The sequence below is a fragment of the Parambassis ranga genome, chromosome 2, assembly GCF_900634625.1.
Source record: "Parambassis ranga chromosome 2, fParRan2.1, whole genome shotgun sequence".
Lineage (NCBI taxonomy): Eukaryota > Metazoa > Chordata > Actinopteri > Ambassidae > Parambassis > Parambassis ranga.
The window spans coordinates 13,894,587-13,907,494 of NC_041023.1; the positions used below are offsets into that span (position 1 = coordinate 13,894,587).

A 12,908-nucleotide genomic window follows, 5' to 3' on the forward strand; every position below is an offset into this window, starting at 1 on the left:
AAATGGCCTTCTTCACTTTTCTTGCTGACTACTCCTGTTTTTCATTCAGCTGTTCTTTTGCCCTGAACACTGTTTCTGTGTCCTGCTGGCAGCTGTCACAGCATTATCTTATGACTTCAGTTAGTGGTCCCACCTGACAACACTCAGAACATGTCTTCCAGTCCCGTATGTTTTTTTCTGTCTGTCTGCACATGCTCCCGAGGAAACCTTACCATTCAATTATGTTGCATCCTGTGATTTCAACATGTGTGCCACATTAGCTCTAGTCTCACTTTAGACAGAACAAATTTGCAATGCAGGGCAATAGTAGGACTAGTTTTTGTTGCATATTACTGACATCTAGTGTTAACTTTAGGTTTTGTTTTAATTTTCCAGGCTTTTAGTTTACAAGTTCCAAACACGTTTTACAGTGTCTTTTTCATGTTTTTCATGCATGCATATTTATTTTCAGTGAAGAAATAATTATCATAGACATATAGCAGACTAGGGTCTTTCTCCCCTTTTTTCATCTGAGGTGAGGTTCACTCCCTTGTTGTCATCTGTTCTCTGTTACTAAGAACTGAAGCCCAGTTTTTGGACTTTGTGACTGTTTTTTATAGGGTTTGCTACCTTTACAGATTAAGTTTAGGCTGTAGCCTTCATGTTTTGGACAGCACATGATCACTTTGATGTAATTCCTTTTCACCATGTCACATGTTGTGTGTAGTTTGTTGCATGCATAGCAGCAGTTTACACAAAAACATATGGTTTGTTCTGTTGTCAGAAATCTGTCTTAACTAATAAAAATACTTATCTGAACAGTCAAACTCCAATTTCAGTCCAATCATACAACAGACTTTTGTGTTATGCACTGTCAGCTGGGGGCTTTATTACTGAATTCTTTCTCTAAAACAAATAAATTCCCCATTTAATCTTATCAATTTAGCCACAAACAGCTAACGCTTTCTTGCTAGATATATGCATTTCCCTTTAATCATTGGTTACTTCAGTCATATGACACAAATCACATGATAGTTGTACAATATAGACCCGCCTCTTGTCTCTGATTGGACTAAATTCGTCCTTACACCGATGTGATTGGTTTAAGAAGGGGTCGGTAATTTTGTAATAGCTGCTTTTTATTTATTCAGTGCTTTGGGGGTTACGCAGCAGATAACATGTGTCTTAATGTAGTAAGTTTTTAGTCTGACTGGTTTTATTTCTGTTTAATAAACGATGAGGCGTTGGTGCATTGCAGCTGTTCTTCTGTGGGCGATCATTGGTAAGGAAAAAGCTGGCTAATTTACCACATCACGTTTCCTGTTAGCTACATGCTATGTAAACAGCTAGCATTTTGTGCTGTTGTTACAAAGTTTTTTTAATGGTTGTGCTACTGGTTGAGTATTTTCGATACAAGGACATGTGCCTTAAAATATGGCGTTTAATCCTATTGGAACTATATAGGTCTACCTTTATTGTAGCACTTCTTAAATGTACCTTGAACCTCTTTATATGTCTGTTTTTCTTTCTTTCTTTCCTTTTTACGGAAGACATTTTGACTAGTCACCATGGGGGGAGCACAGGTGGTGACTGCATTCCACCTATAACAAACCTATAACATTGTAAATAAAACAACATTATTTGTTCAGCTCTTCTTGTAAGCAATAGTAAAAAGTGTTTAACCAGATGAAAGATTAACTCAACGCTTAACATCTTGTTTTTCCTGATCTTCAGCTACAGAAGGAAAAGCAGTTCCGTCCCTTCCTGATTTTGGGAAAGCATACCATGTCAAAGGTAAGCAGTAAAACACCAGCAGCTTACAGTGTATTTTGGTGCCTCTGATTTGGACTGTACTAAAAGAATGTTTCCTGTTTGCATTTCAGGAGTGATCTCACTGCCCTATGCGGAGATTGAGGAGCCGTTTGAGGCCTGGTTTGACTCGGCAGCAAAGTCCAGCCGAATTGACTACTACCATGGTAATACACCTCCTGGCTTATAGATGTTTCTCTTAAACCTGAGTCAGTATTTATTAGATTAATGATTTGAAACATATCCTGTTATGTTTTAGAGAAGACCAGATCATAAGATCCTCACATAGAAAGGAAGTGGAAAAAGAAAGACTAAGCACTTTTGGAGAGTTCAGCCTGGTTCCTCGTGACACATTTATGACTTTCATTATTTTGTTATACAGGATTTTATATAAACTAAACTTTAATCTCTGTCATAATAAAGTCTTTATGATTATAACTGACAAAAGAAGACAACGTTATTTTGTTGTGACAGAATAGGTGTTCTTAAATCTAAGCAAGAAAAACCCAGCTGACAGGAGAAGTATGTCTGTTTCTAATATTGTAATTGTCAACAGGCCAGGTTTTGACGTACCAGTTGGGGTCAGAGCATGAGTTTGGCATAGCCTATAAAATCACTCCAGAGACTACAGAGGAGGAGCAAAATGTGATGAAGTGCTTCCAAGTTAACGGAACCAAGGATGAAGCAGTCACACCGCAGGCATCACTGCCCGATGTTGCAGGCTTCCAGGTGGGTGAACTTTAGCCTTGATCCCATAAATTTAGTTTTTCAATTGTTGAAAAACTTGCCCCAAGTTATGTTCATGGAATGATTACGTGTACCACTATCCACCTTTAAAAGATACACTTTTAAACTGCTGCATTCATGTCTTCTCCTAGTTCCTGAGAATGGAGTACTATGGAGGTTCCCTGTGTGAAGTCTGGCAGAATGTGACCTCTGTGGGTTTCAAGAAGAACACATACACACTGTGGGTGACACATTCAGAGGGAGGTGCAGATGGCAAAGAAGCGTCTGCCACTCCCCGTCATTATGAGATGATGGGGTACAACACACTGCTGGGGTCACATTATGACAAGTACTTAGTAGATTATAAAGAGTTCAGCAGTCATGTGGACCCAAATGTCTTCTCGCTGCCTGAAGGTTTGTGTATGTTCTGTAAAGTAAGGACTACTACATCTATGGCAAGACTGAAAAGAGAAGAGCTTATTATGTTCTGTTGTTGTCATTTTCATAGAGATGAGCTGTGGGGAATTTCCTGGTCCAGGAGTGGAGCACCATATGTTGGCCAATCCAATGAAAGATCTCATCCACACCACAGCATCAGGCCACTCACAGAAAATGTTCACACATTTCAAGGAGAAGTTTCAGCGTCAGTACAGTGATGAACGAGAGCATGAAATGAGGGAGCATACGTTTGTTCATAATATCCGGTGAGAGGATCATCTAATATTCAATTAGGACTCAGCATTCTGTTCTTTTCCATTATTATTTAATAGAAGTCTCCCTTGTGACCTGCTGACTGTTTTGATTTGTTACTGAAGGTATATCCACTCTAAGAACAGAGCTGGGCTCTCCTACAGCCTAGCACTAAACTCCCTGTCGGATCGCACCATGTCAGAGCTGGCAACCATGAGGGGCAGGAAGCAAGGAAAAACCCCAAACAGAGGGCTCGCCTTCCCCATCAAAATGTATGAAGGGGTGAAGGTACCAGACTCACTTGACTGGAGACTTTATGGTGTGTATGAACCTAAAATATGTACGAAAGTTTCATCAGTTTGGCAGGACCTCAAGTTTTTATCCTAACCGCCTTTCCAGGTGCTGTGACTCCAGTGAAGGACCAGGCCATCTGTGGCTCCTGCTGGAGCTTTGCCACCACCGGAGCAGTAGAGGGCGCTCTCTTCTTAAAGGTAAAAACAAAATACTACTTGCTGTAAAGTCACTGGTCACTGGGTTCTGCTTCCATATGCTCTTTGAAGGCACAGATGTCAGCATGGTGCCTAATGTGTTTATAGTTTTGTTATGTTGTTAGTTTTTGTATGAATGTATCATTGGCACGGGCTATTAAACAAGTAAGCATTCACTATATATTAACAAAGACAAGTCCACCCCCTCAGAGCAGGGGCAGGTCCATCACAGCGGCTCTCACTCATGTTAAACAGCCCTGCAAGTGAATATCAGCTCTGCCCTGCCTCCAACTTGTAGTAAGGGCTCAAAGGCATTCCTTCTTCTGTGTTGCTTTGCAACATGAGCCAGACATAGGCCTGGTTTATTATGGGATTTGAAGGCACCCCATTGATGTGACTAAATTCTTTGACCCTCCCTCTCTCACACACCAGTCTTGACTGTGTGTCTTGCCCTTGGTCAGAGCCTTTGTTATTAATGGTGTGAGATTAAGTGGTGAAGTTCTCAGATGTTTTTCTTAAATAAAGAAAACAATACTATAGGGTAATGAAAACATTTCAATATTTTAGTAAAGATCATTTACTTATATCCATTTGCAACTTAATTATTATAATAATGGGTTGTAATGAATGGTGTGTACATCATTATAAAGTTGCAGCTGGTAAAGTTTAATAATAACTGTAAGGATCTATCTCTACCTTAATAATACATAATTTACTGATATTTTAATTTGTTAAATATGATGTATTTGAAAAGTAACGAGCTCAAAACTATACTCTAATTAATTACTCGTCCCATAACAGGTAATTAAAACAATTATATTTTAGTTCATTGCTGTCATCATTTAAAGCTTTAGAGTTTTTTCCTCCCAAAAAAACAAAAGAAAAGGATTAAAATGTTCAAATCCTATAGTGATTTGTCAGTCATCAAAATAATGAGACCACAGCAGTAGACCTGAGTCTTTTCAGCAGGCGAGCACTCCTAATTACTTTGCAGTGATTACAACAATGGTTTGATTTGGCTTGAAGAGAGCACTGTTGTGAGGCCTCAGCAGTTCTTCTCTGTACCTTTGCCAGTGCACAGTGCAGCAGCAGGAAGTGATGCAGTAACCCTGTCCCCACAGGCAGGTTCACAAACAGAACCACTCTCCAGGGGCCACTTTAAAATGAACCTTTTCCAGATCTCACAGCATCTGCCTAGCAACATGTAGATAACAGCTGGTGTCAAATGTTTTTTTGTAAACTTCAATGTTTTCCCATTATCTCACATGTTTAGCAGTCTGTGACCTTTAGCCTAATTTTATCCTGCTAAACCCTCAAGAATTGTCTGTATGTTCTGTTTGAGGGATTAATTGGGCCCTTAGATTGAGTTTTGTGCAATTCTGTATATAAATCAAGTGAAACCTATATTTCAGCGTTTGATTCAGGACAGGTTTCTGATTGTGATCATGTTTTTGCTCTGGTCTTTCAGACAGGCTTCCTGCAGGTTCTGTCCCAGCAGATGTTGGTGGACTGTTCCTGGGGTTTTGGCAACAACGGCTGTGATGGAGGGGAGGAGTGGCGAGCCTATGAGTGGATCATGAAACATGGAGGCATCTCCACGACAGAAACCTATGGCTCCTACATGGGAATGGTGAGATTGTGTTATGGTGATGGAGCAAAACATAAACCATATTTTAAAACAGCAAATCACAATATGATCAAGTTACATTGAGGGGATTGTGAAAGTTTAGTGGGAAGACTCAGCTGGACATGTTTAAACAACTACAGCTAGGGTTACAGGTTCTCATGGAATCTGATTCCACATGTCTGTTTTTTAGGTATTTTTGGAAAGACCTTGATGCAGAAAAAGGCATTTTATTGTTGTGATAGTAGCTCTGTAAGCCTCTATGATTTCCGCTTGTAAATGACCTGTTTTCTCCCTAACAGAATGGATTTTGCCATCTGAACTCATCCCAGCTTACTGCCCGCATCCAGAGCTACACTAATGTCACGTCAGGGGATGCAGAGGCCCTGAAGCTGGCCCTTTTCAAAAATGGGCCAGCGGCTGTCAGTATTGATGCCTCCCATCGATCATTTGTTTTCTATAGCCATGGTGTCTACTATGAACCTGCTTGTGGTACGTTAACATTTCATTGCTAATTTATAAACACACTGCCTGTATCTCTCGAACGTCACACATTTGTTGTGTTTTCAGGTAACACCACACAAGATTTGGACCATGCTGTGCTTGCAGTGGGATACGGCACCCTGAAAGGCGAACCGTACTGGTTAATAAAGAACTCCTGGTCCACCTATTGGGGCAATGATGGCTACATCCTCATGTCTATGTTGGATAACAACTGTGGTGTCACCACTGATGCTACATACGTCACACTGGCATAGAGGGTGTGCTTTCTGTGTTATGATGGATGTAAATGCTATTGAGTTCCTATGGATGCCACTTTCTGAGTGCCTGAGGCTAAGCAACACTTGATTATGAATGTGCCATGATGGTGTTAATAATGTGTTACATCTTGTTGTTTAAATGTGGTTGAGCTAACAGAACAAGTCCACTTCTTCAAACCAGTTTATTGCTGGAGGCACATAGGCACACTGCCTTTAGTTGGACAAAGTGACATGTTACCACTTGCTTTATACAATTGTTGCATTCAAATTGACTAGACAAAGAATCATTTGATTAAATGATTAAAATGTTTTTCATTTGCTGGTTTAAGTGACATCTCTGGTTAATTTTAACATGCTGCAACCAGCAATAAGGCATGCTTTCTCAGTTCATGCAGATAACAGGTTACCCCTCCACATTTATACTACAGGAACAATAGCTTTCAGACAATCTAAATCACTTCGTCTGAGTAAAATGGCATAAGCTTAAAGTTGCATATCACGACCTGTGCTTCAGCTACGTATATGCTTGCAGGTTTTTTTTTTTATACCACTACTTATATACTACTTATATATGCAAAAACAGCCCTTAAGAACAATATAAACTCTACTAGAGGATCTAATCATCACAGTCAAAAACAAACTTTTATAATCAAAGCTAAAATCAAATCTTCACATGCTGTCATCAGTCACATCCCATGATGTCCATACAAATCTATAAATCTACAAATCTATTCTACAGAAGGCTACATTAGGAAGAAGGTAACTGCTGCATGCAATCACACTCCTCGCCTAGTTCTATTTATCTTGGCATGAGACCACAAATCAAAGATGAGGCAGTCACTTGTAATGCAGCATTAAGACACAACAGTTCAGAGACAAACAAATATACAACTTTTATACAAAAATATTAAATTGTTTTGTTGAAATGGACAAAATGGTATAAATGCTTCAATCCTGAAAAAGTTCCAAAAATAGCTGCTCCATTAGACTTCATCAGAGAGGGGAAGTGGCTGCTGGTCTTTTTGTCCAGTCTTATTCAAATCTGCACATAGTTAGAAAGTTGTGTGGTGAAATACAGAAGTATAAATATAGACAAATATGCAGTGTGCGTTTAGAAAGTCCTATAGAGAACTATTATTTCTGTCTTCCAACATTTATAAAATATAACAAACCACTTTTCAAAATTGGTGGAATTTCTGAGTAGTCACACAACATAACTACTCCTGTCTGCTGGCTTTTACCTGCTGAAACAGTGGGCTGTGAACTGGCCCTGGCAGGAGAATGGAATGCTTGCGTTGTGTGTGTCTGCACTCACACACACGTTGATGTGTGAAACACATTTGGCTTACTTTGCATAGAGCTTGTAATCAGATCCAGACATAGTTGCATAGAGGACATTATGGTGAGTAGTGTGTCTGATATTTGAGCTGAGACTGTATAATATGATAATAATCATGTTTCCTTCTTTAACACACTGTTAGGTCTGGCTTGTTAGATGTCGTAGCTCCTGCCTCTCTTCATTGCCTGCTGATTGGGTAACATCTTCGTGCATCTCAGGGTTCTCCTTGATGGGAGGTGACCTGCAAGAGACAAAACACAATGTAGACAAAGCTATTTGTAGAGAGTGTTAACATGGGAACAAGCAAGACCATGACATTGTGGGTTCTGTTTAAAAAATACATAAAACAAACGCTTTTCCTGCTTCACTTTGTTTTCACGTTTTATTTTGATGGTGAATTTGTCACCTAATGTCCCAGTTCTCTACATCCTCCACTGTGTCTGGAAGAGGTCTGTCTGCAGTTTCTGGCAGTGCCAGGGCCAGGACGGCACCGAGTAACGGGGAGGTGCCGAAGATGACAAGAGGTGTGGTAGGGCTGTGATTGTGCAGCATGTTGATGATGGGTGCTAACACACCACCCATTCTTGCAAACATGCATGATACACCTATTCCTGTTTGCCTGTAGGAGCACAGAAATATCTTGTAGAAACATGTATTTGAGAGAAATGTTTAATTAATTAAGAAATCGCCTTACCTCAGCACAGTGGGGAATATCTCAGCAGTGTAAACATAGATTACAGCAAAGGAAGCTGTTATACCAAACTTCCCTACCATGGCAAGAGCAGTCAGGACACCGGGCTGATCTAAGCAAAAGAGGAAGAGGAAGGAACATCTTTAAGCCATACAATACATTTTGTGTATTATGTATATGTTCATGTTTTTTCCAAATGAACCCAAACTGTCCCTCTTAACCTGCAGGAACAGCAAGCATGAGGAGACAGGCGAGCCCTCCAACAGCCAGGAAGCCACTCTGGGAGAGTCGGCGGCTGTAGGGCAGCACGAGCAGGACCAGAGAACGAGCTGGGATCTCAATCAACCCGAACACAAACTGGGTCAAGTAAAGATCTGTCCCTAACCTCGACACGCCCAACGAAAGGCCATAGTACACCAGAACATTCACAAACCTGAGGTTGCAAAAAAAAGGGGGAAGAGACAGAAATAGGTCAGTGAAAGGAGGATCCAACTGATCTGAAACTATAAACACACCAGACCTACCAGATGTAGAACAAGATGACCGCTCTCTTTCTCATCTGAGGTGTCCGCACAAGATCCAGTGCTGAATGATTTCGCTTTGGTCCACCAAAAATCTCACACTTCTCAACCTAAGGAACACAAGGAGAAAACAAATGTGCTTGAGGAAGATAAAAAAGATATATAAACTAATGTGTTTTGTTCTTGTTATAGGTTTTGGTAAAGACACACCTGAACAGTGGGAGGTAATACCCGGCCATTGACAAGGGCTGCTTTGCGGAGGAGTGCGATGGCCTCCTCTTTCCTGTCGTTGGCCAGCAACCATCTGGCAGACTGGGGGAGTACCCTGACAGAAAGATAGAGGGAGTATACAGGAGAAAGAAGGACAGAAAAAAAGGAGACAGAGGCAATGGAGGAAATGGGCATCACAAAGAGGGTATTCATGTATAACTGCTCAGAGGATTTAAAGTTCAGATGCCAGTTAAATTTCCCACCATATATAGAAGATAAGTAGGAAGCCCGGTGCTGATATAGCTAGTTGCAGTTTTCTCCAGTCTCGTATCAGATAGGCCACCCCTGCCAGCAGCATATAACCCAGGCCAAAGGCATAATCTGTGGTTATGCCAGCCAGCATACGTCTCTTGGTGCACGTCCACTCAGTACCTTGGAGAGGAGAGGAGAGGGGAGGAATGGAGGAGAGGAGAGGAGTAGTAGTCATGCGTACCAAGTTTTACTGGGGAGTTGATTTGGAACTTTAAGGTAAAGGAGAAGGTGGCAGGAATTTGCAAACAAATACATAAACAAAGAAAGAAAACAAAATGAAATGAGAGGACTGCAGCTGTGCCTGCTACTAACATATTTTCCTTATCCAGTATATACATGACTGACTCACAGATTGATACCACTCTGATGTGCCCTGCTATACAGGAAGCTACAGGTAGCCCATTAGCTTGGGTTTTCAAGACTGGAAACTTAAGGAAACAGCAAGCTAAGTTCTGTCTACTCCAGATAATATAATACACTCACGCCTATATTAAACAATGTGCCATTTATTTAATGTGAATAAAAAGTGTATACTAGGAAATCGGGGAAAAATAGGTGTGTTAGGTGCCAGTAGGCAGATGTTTCTAAAAGAGCTGTAGTGTTTATATATGTGTGTAGGTGGGTGTGTGTGGTTAGTACCAAGCACAAAAGCATTGATGATGACTCCAGATATTGTGGTGCCAACTACAAAGCGAAGGGTCACATAGACTGGGAAGTTGGGCGCAAAAGCTACAGCGACTCCAAAGACAGTCTGGAGAGCGATGGACAGCAGCAGGACAAAACGCCGGCCGTACCTTACAACACAGGGGAAGAAGATGGACATAAGTCGACCCTCTGCTGGAAAACGGGATAGCACCAGTGATACATCTCAATGAGGCAGAAGTACAATGGAAGTGTTATTAACAGTTAAAGAACAAAGATAATGTAGCCTGATACAGCAAACTCTGACACCACAAGGACAACAACAGCTAGTCTCTGGTGACAAAAAAAGAATTTAGGAAGTGCCATGCTTGAAAGTTAAAGTGAGAACCTGCCAACAGAGGAAACGGTGTGAGGGTTTTCCACCTCTGCCCATGAGAAATGTGGAGACATTTTTATACAATTAAACCAGTAAGGCATAAACACTATCACCTAAGAAAGGTCAGTCCAATTAAGGCAAGGCAGATTCAGTCAAACCTTCTGCCCTTGAACTAAATCAGCATGGTGTGTCAACTGCCCTACTTACACACACACACACACACACACACACACACACACGTGCGCCAAGGACTCCAGCTGTGTGCGCCCCTGCAGGCATGCTTTGATGCTGAAGGATCTGGCTATGTGTTGTATCAGTGTAAAGTCAGAGATTCAGGGCCGCAGGATGAAAGGGACCTGAAAAGCCTACCTGTCAGCCATGGCCCCAAACACCACAGATCCCACCAACAGGCCAGACATGTAGATAGACGAACCAAGGCTGTTCAGAGTGGCTCTGTCACACACCAGGTCCCACTAGAAGACCGTGAAAACAAGTTAGTACATACAATACCATAGAAATCTGTTTTTGTAATCTGGATTACTTTGTGTTTATCACCCATCAGAATAGGTGGCCAGAAAAGGGGCTCTACAGACATAATGATGGTGATGATAACAACTGAATACAGAATGAGTTGTGGTTAGTCTCTTCAGCTTTGCATTTTAAGGTGTTGTTTAAGCTAAGTTGTCATGGTGATGACCATCCAGCACCTACCCCTTTCCTGGTTATTTGATAGGCAAAGTCATGGCAGAGCCAGGGATTCAGGTCAGAAGCACTGAGTCACAAAACTTTCCCAATTTCTGTTCCCAATGTCAATAAATATCACAATGATAAAGATTTTTTTAAACCCTAATTGTGTAGTGACAAGATGATGTAGGGACTGACAGCCAATTTCACCATGTGGACATATGGGAGATTATTATGGCCATGTATGGAACATAGGATTATTTGTTTATCTCATTATTGTAGAGACTATGCGTTCAGACCTATTTTCAAATCTGGCTAGCACACAGTTGTGTCCGCACTCAATCCGGCTTCATCCAGCGTGTTTGCTGTTCTCCAAACCACTAGGTGGCGCCTCGTAATATGGCTAATAATGTGGCTAGCCGGATTCACTAGCCACATTTGAGCTTGAAATCAAACTGGATTCAGCCGGATTGGAGGTGTTCACACTCGGAAAAAAAACACATCTGGATTGATCTGGATGCGGCCAAATCCTGCTTAAGCCACATTTTTTCCCCAGTGTGAACGGGGCCTTAGCGCCCTGCAGTAATGGTAATTTTGTATACTGTAGTATTTTGCTTTAGTTTGGTGCTCCCAGGCTTGGATGGAACACCTGTTTCCATGCAGAACAATATTATTTATTGTCTGCCAAACTTCTTAATTATAGTGTTAGTGTATAGTGTATCCTGTTATATTGTGAGGTATACCTCGGTGACTGTGGTGCTCTGAAAAGTCTCCCTACTATAGACCCATCCGTGGCCACACGGGACGCGCTCAGTCCGGTTGCTTTGCATCAGAACACCCGAGGAGGAGAAGCAGGAGTCGGACAGGCTGAAGTTCGCGGCGCCCCTGCCGGGGAGGAAAGACTGATTTCCCATCACAGAGCTCGACCTCTCCCGGCACTGATGGGGTGGCGTGGCTCCGGTAAAGATGCTCACCATCATGTGAAAGGCGAGGAGAATCTGAGGTAAACAAATCCATATGTACAGAATTTTCTGGTACTTTCCAAAGCCTCCGATAGCAGCGAGGATCTGGTCGAAATTCATTTTGTGGAGAGATTAGTTCTCTTAAACAGTGGGAAGGAGACGGAAGGATGGCAGTAAAACAACAAAAACAAAACTGCAGACAATAAGTCAGTGCGGGGGTGGGGGAGCTGTGGTGTGATGTTAAAGAGGTAAACAAGGTAAATCAACCCCCATGGGGCACCGTGAGCCTACCAACAACCCGTAGTCCTGAAATGACCCGGAGAAATCGGCCAAACTGAAACAATCCTCCCGAGTGCACTGAAAACATCTCACAGAGGTCGGTTAAATCTTCCAAAATCAAAGATTTTCTGTCCAAAGAGTCCCCGCATCATATTGTAAACAAACCAGTAAACACGCTCGTGCTGACAACTGAATTCAAAAACGTGCCCAATAATCCACAAGTCTGGATATTAAAAGTGAAGAGATTCATGCATCCAACACAGCAGCAAATTCCTACACGGTGCCAGGTTTGGAGAAACGCACAATGACAGCTGAGTGCGCGTATACCGTGATACCCGTTACTTATAGGGCAGGGCCATAGCATCAGTGCAAATAAGTCCCATGGAAGTCCAATGTGAGGATCATACATCAGCACTGACGCGCGCTGATCCAATAGGCCGCTGGATTTAATTCATCAGGGTTATTTTTTAAACATCTGTTGAGCGTGCTGCCATTTAGCACACTGCTGCAGGTACAAGCCAATTGTTACAAGACGACCACTCCTGATCATTTTGAAACAAACACAGCGCCTGTGTTTGACTGAGGCCCTATGCTACCCTCTAGTGGTTGAGCAGCGCAACTGACATATGCTTATGAAAGAAATCAGTTTCCGGACTGATAATGTACAGAAGCTTATTGCATTCAGAAAGGACAGAAAATCAATCAACGACTATATTCCGATAAAACCTATGATGTGATGTTAGTTAGGCGGTCCAGTCAGAAAAAAACATTTTTTTTCATTTATCTAAGAAAATAGGCTAATATATCGATTAACA

The 12,908-nt window shown here is 41.7% G+C and overlaps 2 protein-coding genes across 3 annotated transcripts; one reads left to right on the forward strand and one right to left on the reverse strand.

The window, feature by feature from the left end:
• The first annotated feature begins 1,076 nt into the window (after window positions 1-1,076).
• Window positions 1,077-6,405, forward strand: LOC114451084 (digestive cysteine proteinase 1). Its single transcript, XM_028429626.1, has 11 exons — window positions 1,077-1,261; window positions 1,714-1,773; window positions 1,863-1,955; window positions 2,345-2,517; window positions 2,667-2,928; window positions 3,023-3,218; window positions 3,330-3,523; window positions 3,604-3,695; window positions 5,161-5,322; window positions 5,619-5,808; window positions 5,887-6,405. Exons 1-11 carry the CDS (start codon window positions 1,216-1,218, stop codon window positions 6,072-6,074), a joined length of 1,656 nt encoding a protein of 551 aa, XP_028285427.1. The 5' UTR covers window positions 1,077-1,215; the 3' UTR covers window positions 6,075-6,405.
• Window positions 6,406-6,483: 78 nt separating this feature from the next.
• LOC114451090 (solute carrier family 22 member 13) lies at window positions 6,484-12,393 on the reverse strand. Of its 2 annotated transcripts, XM_028429645.1 has the most exons (11): window positions 12,106-12,393; window positions 11,596-11,850; window positions 10,538-10,641; window positions 9,790-9,944; window positions 9,102-9,270; window positions 8,839-8,953; window positions 8,632-8,738; window positions 8,329-8,540; window positions 8,111-8,219; window positions 7,823-8,035; window positions 6,484-7,657 (listed from the first exon to the last, which is right to left on the reverse strand). In XM_028429645.1, exons 2-11 carry the CDS (start codon window positions 11,830-11,832, stop codon window positions 7,555-7,557), a joined length of 1,524 nt encoding a protein of 507 aa, XP_028285446.1. In that variant the 5' UTR covers window positions 11,833-11,850; window positions 12,106-12,393; the 3' UTR covers window positions 6,484-7,554. The 2 variants fall into 2 exon arrangements, with proteins under 2 accessions (XP_028285446.1, XP_028285439.1); XM_028429638.1 differs by having other exon boundaries at window positions 11,596-12,393.
• Window positions 12,394-12,908: the final 515 nt, after the last annotated feature.